General features: G+C 32.8%; 1 protein-coding gene across 1 annotated transcript in view; it reads right to left on the bottom strand.

The window, feature by feature from the left end:
* Positions 1–9328: 9328 nt before the first annotated feature.
* LOC108767525 (Na channel protein 60E) overlaps positions 9329–16147 on the bottom strand; it is an 84781-nt gene continuing 77962 nt past the window's right edge. The window contains exons 16-21 of the mRNA XM_018517456.1: positions 15887–16041; positions 12398–12884; positions 11876–12195; positions 11336–11695; positions 10782–11150; positions 9329–9777 (exon numbers count right to left, since the gene is read on the bottom strand). Of these exons, the coding sequence (XP_018372958.1) occupies positions 9399–9777; positions 10782–11150; positions 11336–11695; positions 11876–12195; positions 12398–12884; positions 15887–16041 (2070 nt within the window). The 3' untranslated portion in view covers positions 9329–9398. The remainder of the gene's footprint in view (positions 9778–10781; positions 11151–11335; positions 11696–11875; positions 12196–12397; positions 12885–15886; positions 16042–16147) is intronic.

Here is a 16147-nt window from a genome sequence, read left to right as displayed (position 1 = left end):
GCGTGATGCAACTTTATGCAATAAGAATTTGCAATCCACACGCACATGACATGCACACAATTGTACTTTTTTCTTCCTTCTCTTTCTTAATATGTAATTATTTGTCACTATTAAGGTAGTACACTCGCGATAATACCATCCAAAATTTAAGGCCACACTAAGAAACCCATTTAGTTAAATCAACCAAGGATTTGTTTGCCCATATTCAAACAAGAAATTAATTGTTTCATCTAAATGGGTTTCTCAGTGCATGGCACACAAAGAACTTAGGGCAATAAGATGAAAATAGTACGGAAATCAACATGTTGGATTGGCTACTGCTTATGCTATGGCCTTACGGACTTTACTATGGTTGGTTAATTCGCTTATTGCTTACGTTTTACTGCTTAGGTTTTTTTATGTACCATTAGCCCTTAGGTCCCATCGCGCACTCATTGGCGATATCCTCACTCCCGTCAGTGAGAGAAAATTTTTGATTGCGCCTGTCCAAGGCTGCACTTGCGGAAAGAAAATGAATATAGATAGACTAATGCTAGTGTTATCAGATGCTTATTGGCCGTTCTCTCCACTCCCTTCAGTCGTCTCTATATGCTGAACAAAGTCGAAAATTGCATTCTTTTCACGGTTCTATTTTCCGACTAAACGGTAAAAAATTATAAAATTTTTCATAGTATTCGTTTCATATTTCTTCGTTACATGCTCATTTTTTTATTAACATCTTACTGCTAGTTTGAGCACTACAAAAATAAGTGACATTTGGATGAACTTTGTACAGACGACACGTATAAAAAGTGCAATTTTTAATTGCTTATATTTCAGTATTGAAATGATCAATCTTATTGTAATTGCACAAGCGTGTCAAAGTCTTCTAGTACAATATATAGTTTCAATTTCAAGAAATTCCGACTGTTTTCAATTCGCGAGTGTACTATCTTAAGACATTTAAGACAAGATGCTGTAAGGCTGGAATTAGACTATGCATTGAGGATTGAGATTGAAGATTAAAAGATAGCAGTTTGACCAATCAAACAAAAAACAAGGAACTAAAATTCCTTTGTCCTCATTCAAATTTCTTGGGTCAAATTTCAACCTTCAATTTCAATCTTCAGTGTACTCAGAGAAAAATATAATTTTGACAACTACAAAATTAACAACTCTAATAATTTAAGTACTTGCAACTAGTTTTACAAAGTAATAAGAACTAAAGTAGTATCGAATACTATATTTTTATAGTATTATATTATATTTTTATAATATTCGATACTACTTTAGTTTTTATTACTTTTTAAAACAAGTTGCAAGTATTTAAATTTTAGAGTTGTACTTTATAATTGCCACGACTATTTTTTTCTGTCAGTGTGCGTATTCTGATTCCAGTCTTACGCAATTAAAACTTCGCTTTAACATGATTACATCTCGATTACATCAGATTTTTTTTCTCACTCGCGCACGCACGCTTTTCTCTAGTACGTATAATTTTTAATTGACGTATGTTCTTAACGTATATGTTTGTGGGAGTGGTTCACTCTCACATTGTTGCAATTACCCACTACCAATCACAGCGACTTCTGCGTAGGGAGCTTTTTTATTTTTGTCTCTAGCACTGTGATTGGCTTGTGTGCAATTAGTTCGTGTGCAATTGATATACACCCTATGTTTGTATATATGCCTCATAAAAACCAGTTCCCGAAGATCCTGGAGCTGTTTGCCGAATCCTTGTAAATTCGTCGAACCTCCGAATTGCCAAAGCATTTCTCATTTCTAAAATTCTCCCTTAGAAAAAAAAAACGAAGACTTACATTCCTTCATCTGCCATCTTTTCTTCCTTTCTCGTCTTTTTCGCACAAATAAAATTAAACTTGCCAAAAGTGCGTAGTCTGATCAAATGTCATTGGATGAAATAATAAAACGCTACGCTGGTGGTCTAATTAATTCTGCGCAATCGCTGCTCGTATGCAGCGTAGATATCCGAGGGATACTCGTGGACGTGTTGAATGATTTTTGAATGCTTCTTATGATTCTTTCATTTAATACGGATAAATTTCATAATATCTCGTTTCACGATGCATACATATTTTCTTTCAAGTTTAATTTTTCAACTTATGATTATTATTCAAACAATCACTGAGATCGCATGAAGATATCTGCAAGCGATCTACGACTAATGTCCATTTCTATCAATGTAGTGATTTACTCTTTGTCTTTTTCTAATTCTTAAAACTAGAAAAATATAAAAAGTTAAACAAGATTAAAGTTAATTACATTAGTAGAAACGGATATAAGCCCGAATTAATTTCATTAGCATTAATATATAATTGGAGTTTAGCTCTTTAATCAATAGAATTATTTCTAACAAAATTCGTAATTATATAATTCATTATCTCTAATTTAACTTTTTTTAAATCTTTCTTTTCATGCCTGGTGAAAATTTTTCTTAAAATTTTTCATATAATTTTCCACAACTATTATGTAAATTTCTATTCGATTTTATAACTCTTTAGAAAATTTTTCATATTTTTTATGCGAATTGAAACCATTTTTAGAAGGACTGAAAAAGTCTACATTTTTTTTAGAATTCTTTATATGTATATATATATTTTCAAATATTATTAGATTTTTATGAATTCTCATTCTATACTTTTTAAAGAAAATTTATAAAATCTGAAAAATTTAAGGTATTTTTTCAGATAACACTTCATAAATTAAAAATATAGTCTTGAAAATTCTTAAAAATAAATTTTATGAGAGAGATATTATACAAATTTTTTTCACCGGGAATGTTTTAATCTTTCTTAAACGACAAAAAGTTTATAAAAATTTATCCGTGACAAAATAATATATAAGCATTATTTGACAAGTCAGTAGCCTATTAAATTAATTATATAGCAATAGAATTGTTTACTGTAAAATTTGTAACTATAGGTATAATTGGTATAATCTTATTTTTCTTTCCATGTATTAAACGACATAAAGTTGATAGTTTCATATTAAAAATATTACAGATGTTGTGCTTGGCAAGCTAATCGTTAATTAATTAACAAAACGGATATTATTTTATAAGTTAGTCGCTGAGTAAGCTAATGGGAGTTCTTAAGATTTTGGCCGAACTCTCGTTATTTTCGTAGGTAAATTGCTTATTGCAAAATTCCTAACTATAAGCGCATAATATTATTTAATATTAAATAATATTGTAGGTGCATTCTTAGAATATTAAATGTAATCTTTATATTTTATTAAAATTATATAATATTAAATAATATTCTTGAAATATTAATGAATTGTTATATGTCCACTTCTAATAATATAATATGATTATTAAAAGTAACATTATTTAATAATATTGTATGATCATTAAAAAGTATTATAATAACATTTACTTTAATTTGTGAAACTATTACCCCAGGTCAGTTTAAGATTACGTTTAAAAACTGCAAATGATTTTGGCACGCGGTTGTAAAACTGCATGAATATGTACATAAAATCACTCTAAAACGTTATTTAAATACTAAGATGCAGCATAGACTGATAAGACCTTTTCGTTACGTATTGTGAATTCAAATTGCACTTATATAGAAATAATTAACATTAATCAATATTTTAAGAATATTTCAAGGATATTTTAAATACACAATATCAAGGATATTATGAAGTGAATATATAACATCTATAAAATATTCCCATAATATTAAAAAATGTTATGTTTTCGAAATATTATAATATTATTTTAATTTCTTAACAATATTCATATAATATTCTAGGAAAATTTTTGCGCTTATAGGAATAATTCGTTCCCCAATCTCTCGAATCTGTCTTTCCATATGTCGGGTAAAAAAATTATTAAAAATTGACAATTGTTTCCTGTTCGACTATATTGCGATTGACCAGAACTACCTACAGTGACCGGTGCTTGGAGTTTTTCCATTAGCAGAGAGGGGTGGAAGGGGGAAATAATTGTCAGAAAATTTTATATTAAATTGAATAATTAGCAACGTCAGGATCCACTTTTGATAATTCTGTCTGTGTTAATGAAATAATATCACCGGTAAAATTAATCAGAATTCGGTCAAATAACCGTTATAACTTTTTAAATAATAAATAAAAAATAAGCTTACAGATAAAATCAAATATTATAACTAAAGAAGCATGTGAAAACCAAAGCAAGATCTAATTAAAGCTTCTAATGAATATTTTCGCGGCCATGTTGAATCATGACGTCATAAGTGAGAAATAACACGTTGAAGTTCCTTGCATGCCATTTGTAAATAAAGAGAATTTAGGTAAAACAAAATAATGAGATTGCTTTAAAACATTTTTAAAAAATGGGCAGAAGTTATTCCTATTCTCCCTCCCCTTTCCGATAGTTAGTAGATAGTTGTAAAAGGTAGGTGAAGTGCGTTTATTATCGTTTGCTCAATGCACATGCTTATTTTCACTTCACTTGCTTTTTACGACTTATTGGCTGTCAGGGGGGTAAGGATAGCTTCAGCTACCCATTTTTACAAGTGTTTTAAAGCGATCTTATTATTTTATTTTATTTAAAATCTGTTTATTTACAAATGCTATACAAGAAATATGTCATTTCTTGCTTATGGCGTCACGATCCTATATATCAGCGACTTAGGAGCTTTAATGCGAGATCTACTAATAGGTACTCAGATTTTGCTTTGGCATTTATATGCTCTTTTATTTATTACGTTTAATTTAATTTTTTAACTTTCAATTGATTCTTCCATCGGACGACAAAATGAAATCTTTTTTCTATTCCGTTTATTTGCGTAATGTTGGGTAAGCATTTGCAGTTGTAGCTCTCTAAAAATACATTGTTAAATGTGAAATCTCAAACTATTCAAGTGTCCGATGCCGAATTAAAATGATTTGTTTCTTCTTAAAATATATTATTAAATATCAAAACTTAAAGTATACTTTTTTGTGCCTCAATTTAACATGTAAAATATTCCTTGAAAGTCTTTATGACTAAAATTTTTTTTACAGTAAGTACGAAATTATTTATTACGTCAAAAGAAAATTTTAGATAGTTTTTTCAATTTTTATCATAGAATTGCACAGCAATAAAGTTTTTCGTTTTTTCGAGAAAATTCTCTTCTTTTTTCTACTCCATCAGATACTAGGGTAATGTCCCTTGCCAATAAATAAAATAGAAATTGCGTTAGACATCGCAAGACATATTCAAGAACATATACAGATATCTGAGTTTCTATTCTTGAAAAAAAACGTATATATACAAAAAACCAGAAAAGCACTATAGTATACGCACGTATACTATATTATATTATAGTATTACTCTAGTTTTTCGTATGTATAATTTCTTTTCAAGAATAGAGGCCTTGCGTTGTACGAACCAGAATTCCGGCAGGCTGATGCGCGACCATTCGGTGTTTGCTAATCGATAATAGGCACTGTAGATCAACGTGAGGTCGTGACATCTCAACGATGTTCTGCCTCTCAAAGGGGACGAACGTCGAGGAGATGCAGAGTTCCCCCCGTCCGAAATGACATGAAATTTCCCGGAGGGTTCATAACACAATTCGAAACATAATGTCTACTTAGGACAAAAATACGGCGTGACCCCCTTAAAATAATTCGTTGTTTATGGAAATTCAAACGTACATCTTCTCCCATTCCCTCTCCCCACTTTTGTCCGAGAGATCTCTAATGAAATGTAGCGAAAGCCTCACGTGTTTTTTCCTTCGAAAAAGATAGTATTCTTTTTCTTTACATGATAACGAAAAAGAATGGACTCGGTTTTACGTGTCAATAAAAAGATAATGATAATGATAATATTTTCAAGAGCGGATATTTTACGATTTACCGTTTTCTTCCTGCCGAAAAGCGAAATTATAAAGTCAAAGTTCACTTCGTTAATTTAATTTATTGAAATTAGATTTATTCTTGCAGAAAAACGAGTGGGTATATGAAAGAAACGAGGAAATCATAATATTAAATCATATAAAAATATTTGAAAAAAATATTGGCACAACAAAGATAACTGTTTGATTATCTTTATTGAGGATGTTTTTTTTTTTTTTTTTTTTTAATAAAATATTAATATTTATGGAGGATTTTTTTTGTAAACTCGGGAAAGAAATTGATGCAAAGCGTATACATTGATAGATAAAGACTGTTCTAGAATTGACAATCAACAGTTGAATATGAGAATATTCTACTATGATTGGTCAATTTTTGCAACTACAACCACTTACAACTGTTTATGCTATGCCCTGGACAACAAAAAATAATTGAAGATAAAGAATCGAAACAGCTTTTATAAGAAAATCCTTGTCAGACTCAAAAAGATTGAAATATTAAAAAATTATTCGTTTTTATATAAATAAACAACATATTTTCGTTAAGAAGACCGAGAATTAATAAAGTGTACACTTAATTAATAGAATCAAAAGAAATAAAGGCGCCGCCAAATAAACACACGAGAGTGCATGAATGTTAGTTTTTAACGATTTCTATGAATACACCGAAAACACTTAATGAATTGAACTATGGCAGTACGATATCGCAAATGCAAACAGAATATGTATAATGTATGATGAATACGCATAATAATGTATATATGTTGAAAAAATTAGTCAAAATTAAAAAAAAGAATTGGTTATGAATTACTCATTACAGTGCGCATAAGTAAAAAAAATTTTTTAAACATATTTCCAATTATGTTGGAGACAAAGAAGCTCTTTGTCTTCAATAGTTTACAAATCGGAACGTGTTTTTAAGCAAAGATTAATTCAGAATTTAGTAGTTACAACGCTGATGTATTTCTTTTCGTCAATTGATCCTGTCGTTATTAATTTATATTATATATGGGAAAAGAAACAGAAGAATTCTTTGGTTACGATAATAATCACCGAAGGAAGCCACATTATTTCCATCTGTTAGTTTCATTCGTCCATCTTCCTTTTTTTCGATCTTGCTCGCTGTTAGTGAAGCGATTAATTTATTCTAAGATTTGAGGCAGTACTCTTTTTGTATATCGATAAAATTTGTTCTTCGTAGCAAACTCCGGGCGATCTACATTATCTATGTGCTAACGATCTAGGTTTTCCTCTTTTATCTTCTTTAAAGAGAAAACCATACAACAGAGTCGAATGTGCCTAGATTTGGTCCGACCACCCTTAATTACGACGTAAAAGACAAGGATCACGACGTATATAAATGTAGAGTTATAGTAAAAAGGTTCCATTAGACGCTAATCGAGAAATGTCTCTATGTGCACGCGAGTGCAAATATCGCTCTCTCGATTATTGAAGCCACGTTAAATCAGTATTAAAAGCTATCCGGCAATGTCTGAGAATTTAATGATATACAATAGCATAGCACTAAAACACTATTTCCAAACAGTAAGCGAGTCATTGCAATCGATTTTGCGGCTTATCGGATAATTGGAAGTTTTACAATTGTTTCTGATAATTACAATCTAAAATATTATTATTAAGTATTCCAATTATCTATAAAAATCTCGATTTGATATTTTAGCGTATTCGAAAAATTTCAGTGTTTCCAAAATTCTCAATTTGAAGTATTCAGTGTTGGGCATGTATATGCATTTACATACAGAATTACCTTCCCAAATTACCTTCCAACAAGTAATCTGAATAAATAAATAATAAAGAGCAACGATTCTTTAATTGGATTATGTAAAAAGTGACAATTTACATTCTGCCTGCGTGTTTATGTATATAGATACCCAACTCTGAGATTAAATAGCTAAATTATAAATAGCTAAATATTAATAGCTATGTAAATATATATATATATATATATTTATAACTAAATTAATAAATTTTTAATCCATCGAAGATGCAAACGATAATAATTATAAAATCCAAAGCACGCTCTTACCAGGGTAGCGTAATTTACTAGAAATAGTCGCTTATCTTGGGGAAAAAAGTTTATATCGTGTTGACGGTTCGAGTTTATTTTAAAACAATTAATTAGTGAATATGTAGTAAATTCGAATGCACTCGTTAAACTGGCGTTAATCATGAATTGTTCAGCCTAATGCATTCATAATAATGTTTCTCATTCTTCACGATTAATGCAGTACTTTTCTTTGCTCGGCAAAACTACTAATATTGTACGTATTTGTGTGTGTTACATTCAATACTGATTATATACAGTCAAAAAACGTCGGAAATATGCAGTTAAAGTGTATGCATATCTTAACATGTTTTTGGAAAGCTTTAAATTGCTCTTAGAATTTATATAATGATTCGTCAATTGCGTCAATGTAGATTTATTTATGTAGGAAAATTGATAATGTAATAAATTGTTTGTTATTTAAGTATACTGACGCCTAATATTGCGAATCAATTTTTCTTACTGATGTAATAGTATGGTAATATGTCTCATTGACCAAAGCAATTGAAGTCGATAAAGAATCAAAATTACATTTCCACTTCGATTCACTTCGAGAACCGATGTATCCTAACAGATTACGTTCCTGTTTCGAAAACGGCTACATCTAGTACTTCCGCTACGCTGGTAATTCCTCCTTTAAATGATCCTTTTGTCGTTATGGATAACCCAGTATTAATGGTGCATGCATTTTTGTCGAAAGTAAATTGCGTCAACATGATAAATGATCCAGGTTTCTCCAACGACATTCCATCTGCGTTTGCAATCGAAAAATTTTGTTAACTTCGTCCTTGTCCCTTTCTTCGTCTCTTAATAATGGCTCTCAACTTTACTCTCTTCTGATAATAAAACCAAAAATTGTACAACGAATCGTTACAGTTTTTTTAGACATATTCTATAAAATACTAAACATTTCATTTTTATCAGAAATAAGATGTTATATCTGTCATTTCTCGCTTAAATATTACAATAAGATTGTATCGGAGCATGAAATTAATTTCTTGTAATATAATATCTAATACCAATAAATAATATGGATGAGTAATACCTAACGACTATTAGGAAGCATCTTCATAATAATTATGGTGTGATAAGTTCTAATCACATTTCTAATTGAGATCACATCATAGACTCAACAAAATAATACCGCGTTCCTAAAAGAATAATTATCTGAATAAGCAGTTATCAAATTAACAAGGATCCACAGTCAAGGCTTAATTTCTTTTCTAAAATCAGCCGAGAACCACACTAATGTTTTATCCGATACTTCGACCACGCATACGCATTCACACGCGCACACGCACACACACACACACACACAAAACGTAACACGCTCTCCAACTCGAGGAGATTCGCCCCGAAGAAGCCATGCGGATTATCGCCCTATCTAAAATTAGATCTGCACTGTGTGAAAAGTCTACATATATGTATATAATATACGTCTACGTATACATTATTTATCGTATTATCACTGAATCGTGTCGCTGTCGCTATCCGCTTGTCGGTTAAGATCAGCTATCGTCTGGTGTGTCCTGATATTCCTCGCTTTCCCTGTGCACTAGTACGTGCACTACCGTTGCCTCCGATTGCTGCCTGATCAATGGTGGCCTCGAAGGCGGCGCCGTGTTCTCCGGACTGGGTTCCGTCACCAGGATACTCACGTCACTACTCTCGACTGGTAGTTGCACCGGCTCCGGTGGCGGTGCCCGTCGTCTCAGACTGCCACATCGTCTATTAAACGCTTCCTTGATATCCCGTTGCAGCGTATTCAACGAGAGGGTAGTGCCGCTCGGCCGCAGGGAGCTGCGCTTCGAAGTTGGTGGACTGAGTACGTCGTCCTCCAAATACTTCTCCACTGCGTCCTGCCGGCCCAGCGTAGGACCCAGCGATCTATAGATAGAGAAGCAGTTGTTAATGTTCTCACTTCTTATACAGATACATAATAATATTGTTTTTTGATACACGACATTTGCAGGATGTATTTGAGTTATTTATTCTCTACGAACTCAATTTGCCTTGAACAAGATTTTTACGAGATATACAAAGAATATCATGTGAGACGAATAATTATAAAGATATAGTAGATTGTATTTTGCAAAGAAAATTTTTGCGTGTGTGTGCTTACAACTTGTAGAAAGCAATGTACGATAAATAAAACAATAATAATATTCTTGAGGCTTCCATGGACACTTTCTATACAGAAATTATGCGTTTTGCAGATTATCTTCGTGTTCAAATCCACTCTTAAAATATCAATATTTCGTGAACATTGCAGTTCGTCTCGTCAGGGTGAGGAGCAGTCTGATACCGATAACTGAGCTGCTTCTCCGGGGAATTCCCTTTATATATGCAGGTTGTTTTTTTTTTGTGATAGGAGAAGAAGAGTGAAGGAAAGAGAGTGGAGATGTGATCAAGAGGGAGGGAGTGGAAAGTCGGTCAATCTTCGATGACCCGGAGAATGTTCTTCTATATTTTATTTATGTTGTAGTCATTATCTCTATTCAGATTATCGGGATGTTTTTATATCTCTATAGCCTCTGTATTTTCTTGGAAAGTATGATGTAATGTTGGCTATTATAATTGTTTTATCAAACTTTGCTTTAGCAAACAAGTATGTATACCCGTCAATGGCTACGTTTACACCCTGCGCTTAGTCCGCGACCTATACGATAGCTGTCATATAAGTCACGAATTAGTGTAAACGTAAACGTAACCAATGTATATTGCAGAAATAAGACATTATTTTTTAAACTTTATTTGTTAGTAACTTTGAACAAACAATGACCTAAAAGTTTTGTCATGACTTTGACAACATATATCATGATCAAGATCATCAGCGCGTAATTCGTCAATCGGAATAATTACCTTATCTTATTGTGCGAAATTAAACCAACCTGACAGTAATATGAGAATCCGAGCCAGAGCTGGAGGCTGCGGAGGGTTGATCAGCGGTTGGTGAGGGACGGGACACGGTCAGTGCCGGGGGTGGCAGGTCCTCGTGGGTTCCGGTGGCGCCGGAGAGCAACAGCAGAGGAAGATTCGGGAACAACCACGCCGAAGCGGTGCCGAGTTCGCTGAGGTCGCTGGCGTCGCTGGCCCTGGAGGACTTGCGGCTACTGGCCCGGCTACCCCGGTGCACATGTAGCAGAGCCGACAGCTTACCGCCCCATCCACCTCCGCTCCTACCATCCACACCACCTGGGCTCGAGGTCTGCGTCTGCGAGTCCACCTCCTGAGCGATTCTTTCACGCTCCTTCTTCATCCTGTATATACATCGAGATTATTTAGTTATTGTATTTATTATTTTTCTCATGTACGCTAATTACGTATACAGGATGTCTCAGAATAACCACCAAACATTTCGTGCGCAAGTAGAACGGACTGTAACTAAACTCGAAAAGTCTCCTCTACCACATTTTGTAATTCAATTAAAATTAGTCATACTCACGCAATGTACTCTCTTATGGAACGTTGAATCAACCTGGCAGCTTTGTCTTGTCGCTTCCAGATTCTCGTGGAAGACACTATCTCCAGTTCTTTTCTAGTTGGAAACTGCTTTTTGAACTTAACATCCATCTGTTCTTGCAGCTTCCTGAAGTCATCTGATTCCTCGACGTGCCCAAGAACGTGCTTGACGAGTGCGTGCAAGATGTCCAGACAATGAATCTTGTTACCCTTTGCGATGGGAAGATTAAAGCTAACCAACGCTACCACGTTGGGCTTTGATATCCCCAGCGGCGGGTCTAGGCTTGCTATAAAGTCGCTTAACTGCGAGAAGCTAATAAATTGCGTTGCATGTGGATCGTACCTAGAAAAACAAAAATTTCAATTTAAAATGGCGATGAGATTGTCATCACATTATTATTTTAATTATCTATTAGAAGATATATAGGTCGCAATTATCTTACTAATTAAATCAATATTTCTAAAAACACATGGCTAAATAATTTTGAATACTTCATACGACTTAAAGAAAATAGTATCTTACTTCGACCATCGGATGTAGAACATCTCTAAGTCATCTTCGACGATACCAATCTCCTCCTCTTGATGAGCTTGATTGAAATTCTCTAAGATGATGGCGATGTACATATTGATGACTATCATGTAACTAATGATGATAAACGATGTGAAGTACGTGATCGCTAACAAGGGATATCCGCAATCTCCGTTCATCTGTCGACTGTTCGGTGTAGGATCGCATTCAGGTGGTTGCACCATCAACGACTCCAACACATCATTCCAGCCAGCCGAAGTCATCAAACGAAACAGCAGCTGCATACTTCTACCAAACGTTTCGAAGTTCACCTGCAAAGGAAGATATTAGCTTTAATAACAATAATTAAATACTACAATTATTATTATTAATAACACTAATTGAAAATTAAAGGACGCAAAGGACGTAAAAGGACGTGTATGTAACATTCAATTTTGAACTGATCGTAGGCAATCTACAGTTTTAAGTCTGTAAAAAACTAGCGTTTATAATATAAACTATCCACACACTAACCATATCGTCCAATGCGCCTTGTTTCCTGACATGCCCGAAAACAGACATGCCGATGATGGCGTAGATAAATGTGATCAGGGCCAACAGAGCCCCAATGTTGAAGAGTGCTGGAAGACTGACGACAAGAGCGAAGAGCAGCTTGCGGATACCTTTCGCAGCTTTAATGAGCCTCAAGATTCTGCCGATTCTGAACACCCTCACGACTCGCAAGAGCGTCGGGGACACAGGGAAATCCATCATAATATCTTCCATTAGAATACCCAGGATGGATGCCAATACAAGCAAGAAGTCAAACAGATTCCACGGCACCGTGAAATAATGATAACGCAGACCTACTATTTTGACGATCGCCTCCAGGCCGAAAACGGTCGTGAAAAACGCATTCGACACTTCGAGGACAAAAAAGATGGGATGTGGCTGATTGTAATGCTCGATCCCCATCGTCAACATGTTGAGAAATATCAAAACGAAGATAGCTATTTCAAATCTGAAAAATCATACGAGAGATCAGAACCCCTATTCTTGAAAAGAAACGTATATGAAAAACTAGGGAAACAGTATACGTAACTGTAGTATATGTAACGTATACTGTATTTCTATAGTTTTTCATATATTATCTAGTTTCTTTTCCAGAATAGAGATCCAGATCGTATTTTCTTTTGTAATTCGCAAATTACTTAAATTAATCGTCATTCTTCTTGTCAAAGCGGTGCATGCAAATTTAACATTCGTGCGGTAAAAATGACGTAAATAATATCCGCTGGCAATACATGGGACAAATATAACATTTAACTTTACCGTTCATTCACTTTGTTTAAATAGTTGAAGTAAAACGATCTCTCTCACAAAAATGAGAAAATTGTACAACGATATAAATAATTTTAAGTGTATCTTAATTGTGATAAAAATATGTTTATAACAATAAGCGCGCGCGCGCTTGATAAAAGTATATAAATAAGATTTTTCGTAATTCACGCATTGACACCGTCATAATAATTCTATATTCTGCTATTATGCAGCTAATTTTACATTTGCATGGATTTTACGAGAAGAGAGTATCTAATTCCTGTGCGCAGAATTATAAAGTTACGACGTTTACGTAAGCTCCCTGCTTGCAGCTTATCTCGTTTATTATGTACACTGCACACCGACATTGTGTATCTACAATTTAGAGACGGCGAGCGTTAATGTCCTTTGAGTATCGATTTTCCATTACTCTGAGAAACGGATTGTAGAGTCACAGCATTTATTTTCCGCGGTTTTGCCTTTTCTGGAAGCTGAAAAGAAAATTCACGCACTATATCTCACGGCGATTTGTATACATATTACAATGCTCGCACGGGTTTGAGAAACGAAAATCTTATCGTAAAAAAAAATGAATATATACAAATTATCTATTGAATTGACATAAAATTTAGCAACTCTGAAAATATAGAAAAATAAAAAAAAATTTATAGTTTTTTGCTTTATGATATAATCCAGTAAGTTTAAAAAATTATATGAGTCATTATTTAAAGATAACATTTTTATATTTTTACATGTTAATATAAAAATAATCTGATTTGTGTAAAAGTAAAGCTCTCAACAAATTAATATTAGGAAAGTTTTATAATTGATAAGAAGATTATGTAAAGAGCCTTTGAGAAAAAAAATAGGACGATTAAATTAAAGACTATTCAAAATAACTGTTTCAAAATACAGTAAAATATATTTCTTCTTACCTTATTTTTCGCGATCTAAAGTTGTCTTCTTATCGTCGATAAATAAGTAAGTTGAAGATGAAGATAACAGTAGCTTTATAGATCGCTTCCAATATAGAAGGCTGCTCTGATGTTAGACATTACCGTAATTTCAAGCAACTACGGTCCTATGCCACAAGTATGATCTAAACACCCGCGCACACGAAAATATGAATATCGGTGTTTTCGTGCGTGCGGATGTTTGGATTATTGTTGTAGCACAGGATCATATTGTATGAAATTACGGTACGTATTTTCCTTCGTCGGTCTTCCTTTATTTGTGCGCTGTTAATTGCTGATAAATGATAATATGAAAGCAATCTGCGAGAACCTATTTATATGATCCTGATCGTAAATTTCAATAAAATAGATAAATAGGAATTCTGTGAAACACACATCCAAGCACAGCAACGTGAGTAGTGAGGAGGTGAGCAATCGTAGCTTTGTAATGACTCTATTAAAGAACAATTTAGGTCACAGACATTTATGCTTAAACCATTAACACGTTGCGAATTACTGTAAAGGAATTTAATATACTTGGCAAAGTTAATTTCAAGAGTGGAGACACGAGTATCTACTAATTAACATCAAATATTAATTAAAATACCAAAAGCGAGAGCGTAAACTTGTTAATGATTTAATTTAAAATGTCTGTGATTACAGAGGAAATATGCACCTGCCGCATTGCTCGCGCTGCATTGCGATCGAACGCGTGCAGCACAGTACGACCGCCACGTCGAATTCGCACGTACCGTTTACGTCATTTTGACCGCACCATTTCTACGCATTCATTACGTTATATTGCAACAAATAACACACACGTGTTGAGTGAAGTCAGATTAAAGCTTTGGCATCAAATAGTTGTCTCGATCGAGTTAGATTTGTGAAAAAACTTAATATGCAAGATGTTAAACAATATCTTTATGGAAAAAATTCTCGTTTCATATTTTTAAGAATTTTTCATATTTCAAATTTATGAAAATTTTTGGAAAAACCATAAATTTCTTCGGATTTTATGAATTTTTTTCAAAAATTATGAATGAAAAATCTTAAAAATCTCAGAATACTTCAAAATTCATAAAAATTTATATAAAAAATACTAGAAAAGATGTAAATTTTTTCCAGCATTTTTGAAAAATATTTCAATTTATGCAAAAGACCTGAGAAAGTTTTCGAAAAAATTGTAAAGTTAGAGAATTACAGAAATTCCGAAAAAAATTATACAGAAATTCTAAGATAAAAATTTACAATGAACTGTTACATATAGAATTGAAAAGAGTTATTGCATCGCGATAATAAATTTATAAGAATTTTTACTATTGATATACAAAAATTTTTATTGATTAACAAGATTTTAAAGAAAAAAAAAATTAAAATAGAATTATGATAATAATTGCAATAATAAATGACTTTAGAGATGAAGAAAACAATATCATAGTACAGAAACAAAATCTACAAAATTATAAGTTTGTTACAAATGTAATATAAATAAAAAAACTTTATTTAGCTTTATATTTAAGAGAAAATTATTTTTTGATTAAAATATAATTAAGTTATGGTTTAAATATAATAATGTTTCTTACAGAAAAAACTAACATTTTTAACTGTCGCGAAATTACAGTAAAGAATAAAGTTGATTGCCAAAGTATTATTAATGACATCACTTTATACAATCATTGACAAAAGCAACACAATTCTTTACTCAAAATGTCAATGTGCTTTTCTTTGCCAAAGTGTTATATGCAATTACCTGCGAGAATTGGACAGGTCGTAGAACATTGCGAGGAATTGGTTCATCGGACGTTTTATAACTTTTTGTGGCTTTTTACGGCCGAGTTTTTTCATGGCAGTGTAGTAGTGTTTTTGACTTTCCGTCAAAAACATTTCTAACACCCCACCTTCATACTGAAAAAAAATATCGTTTTATTACTCTATAGTTATATAAATTTTATGAGAATCCATAAGAAACTTTGCTATTTATAACAAGAAATAACTTGATATGAACAGCTAT

The sequence above is a fragment of the Trachymyrmex cornetzi genome, unplaced genomic scaffold, assembly GCF_001594075.2.
Source record: "Trachymyrmex cornetzi isolate Tcor2-1 unplaced genomic scaffold, Tcor1.1 scaffold121, whole genome shotgun sequence".
Taxonomy (NCBI): domain Eukaryota; kingdom Metazoa; phylum Arthropoda; class Insecta; order Hymenoptera; family Formicidae; genus Trachymyrmex; species Trachymyrmex cornetzi.
The sequence above is the reverse complement of the archived record's forward strand: the minus strand, read 5'-3'. Positions and strand labels throughout refer to the sequence as shown.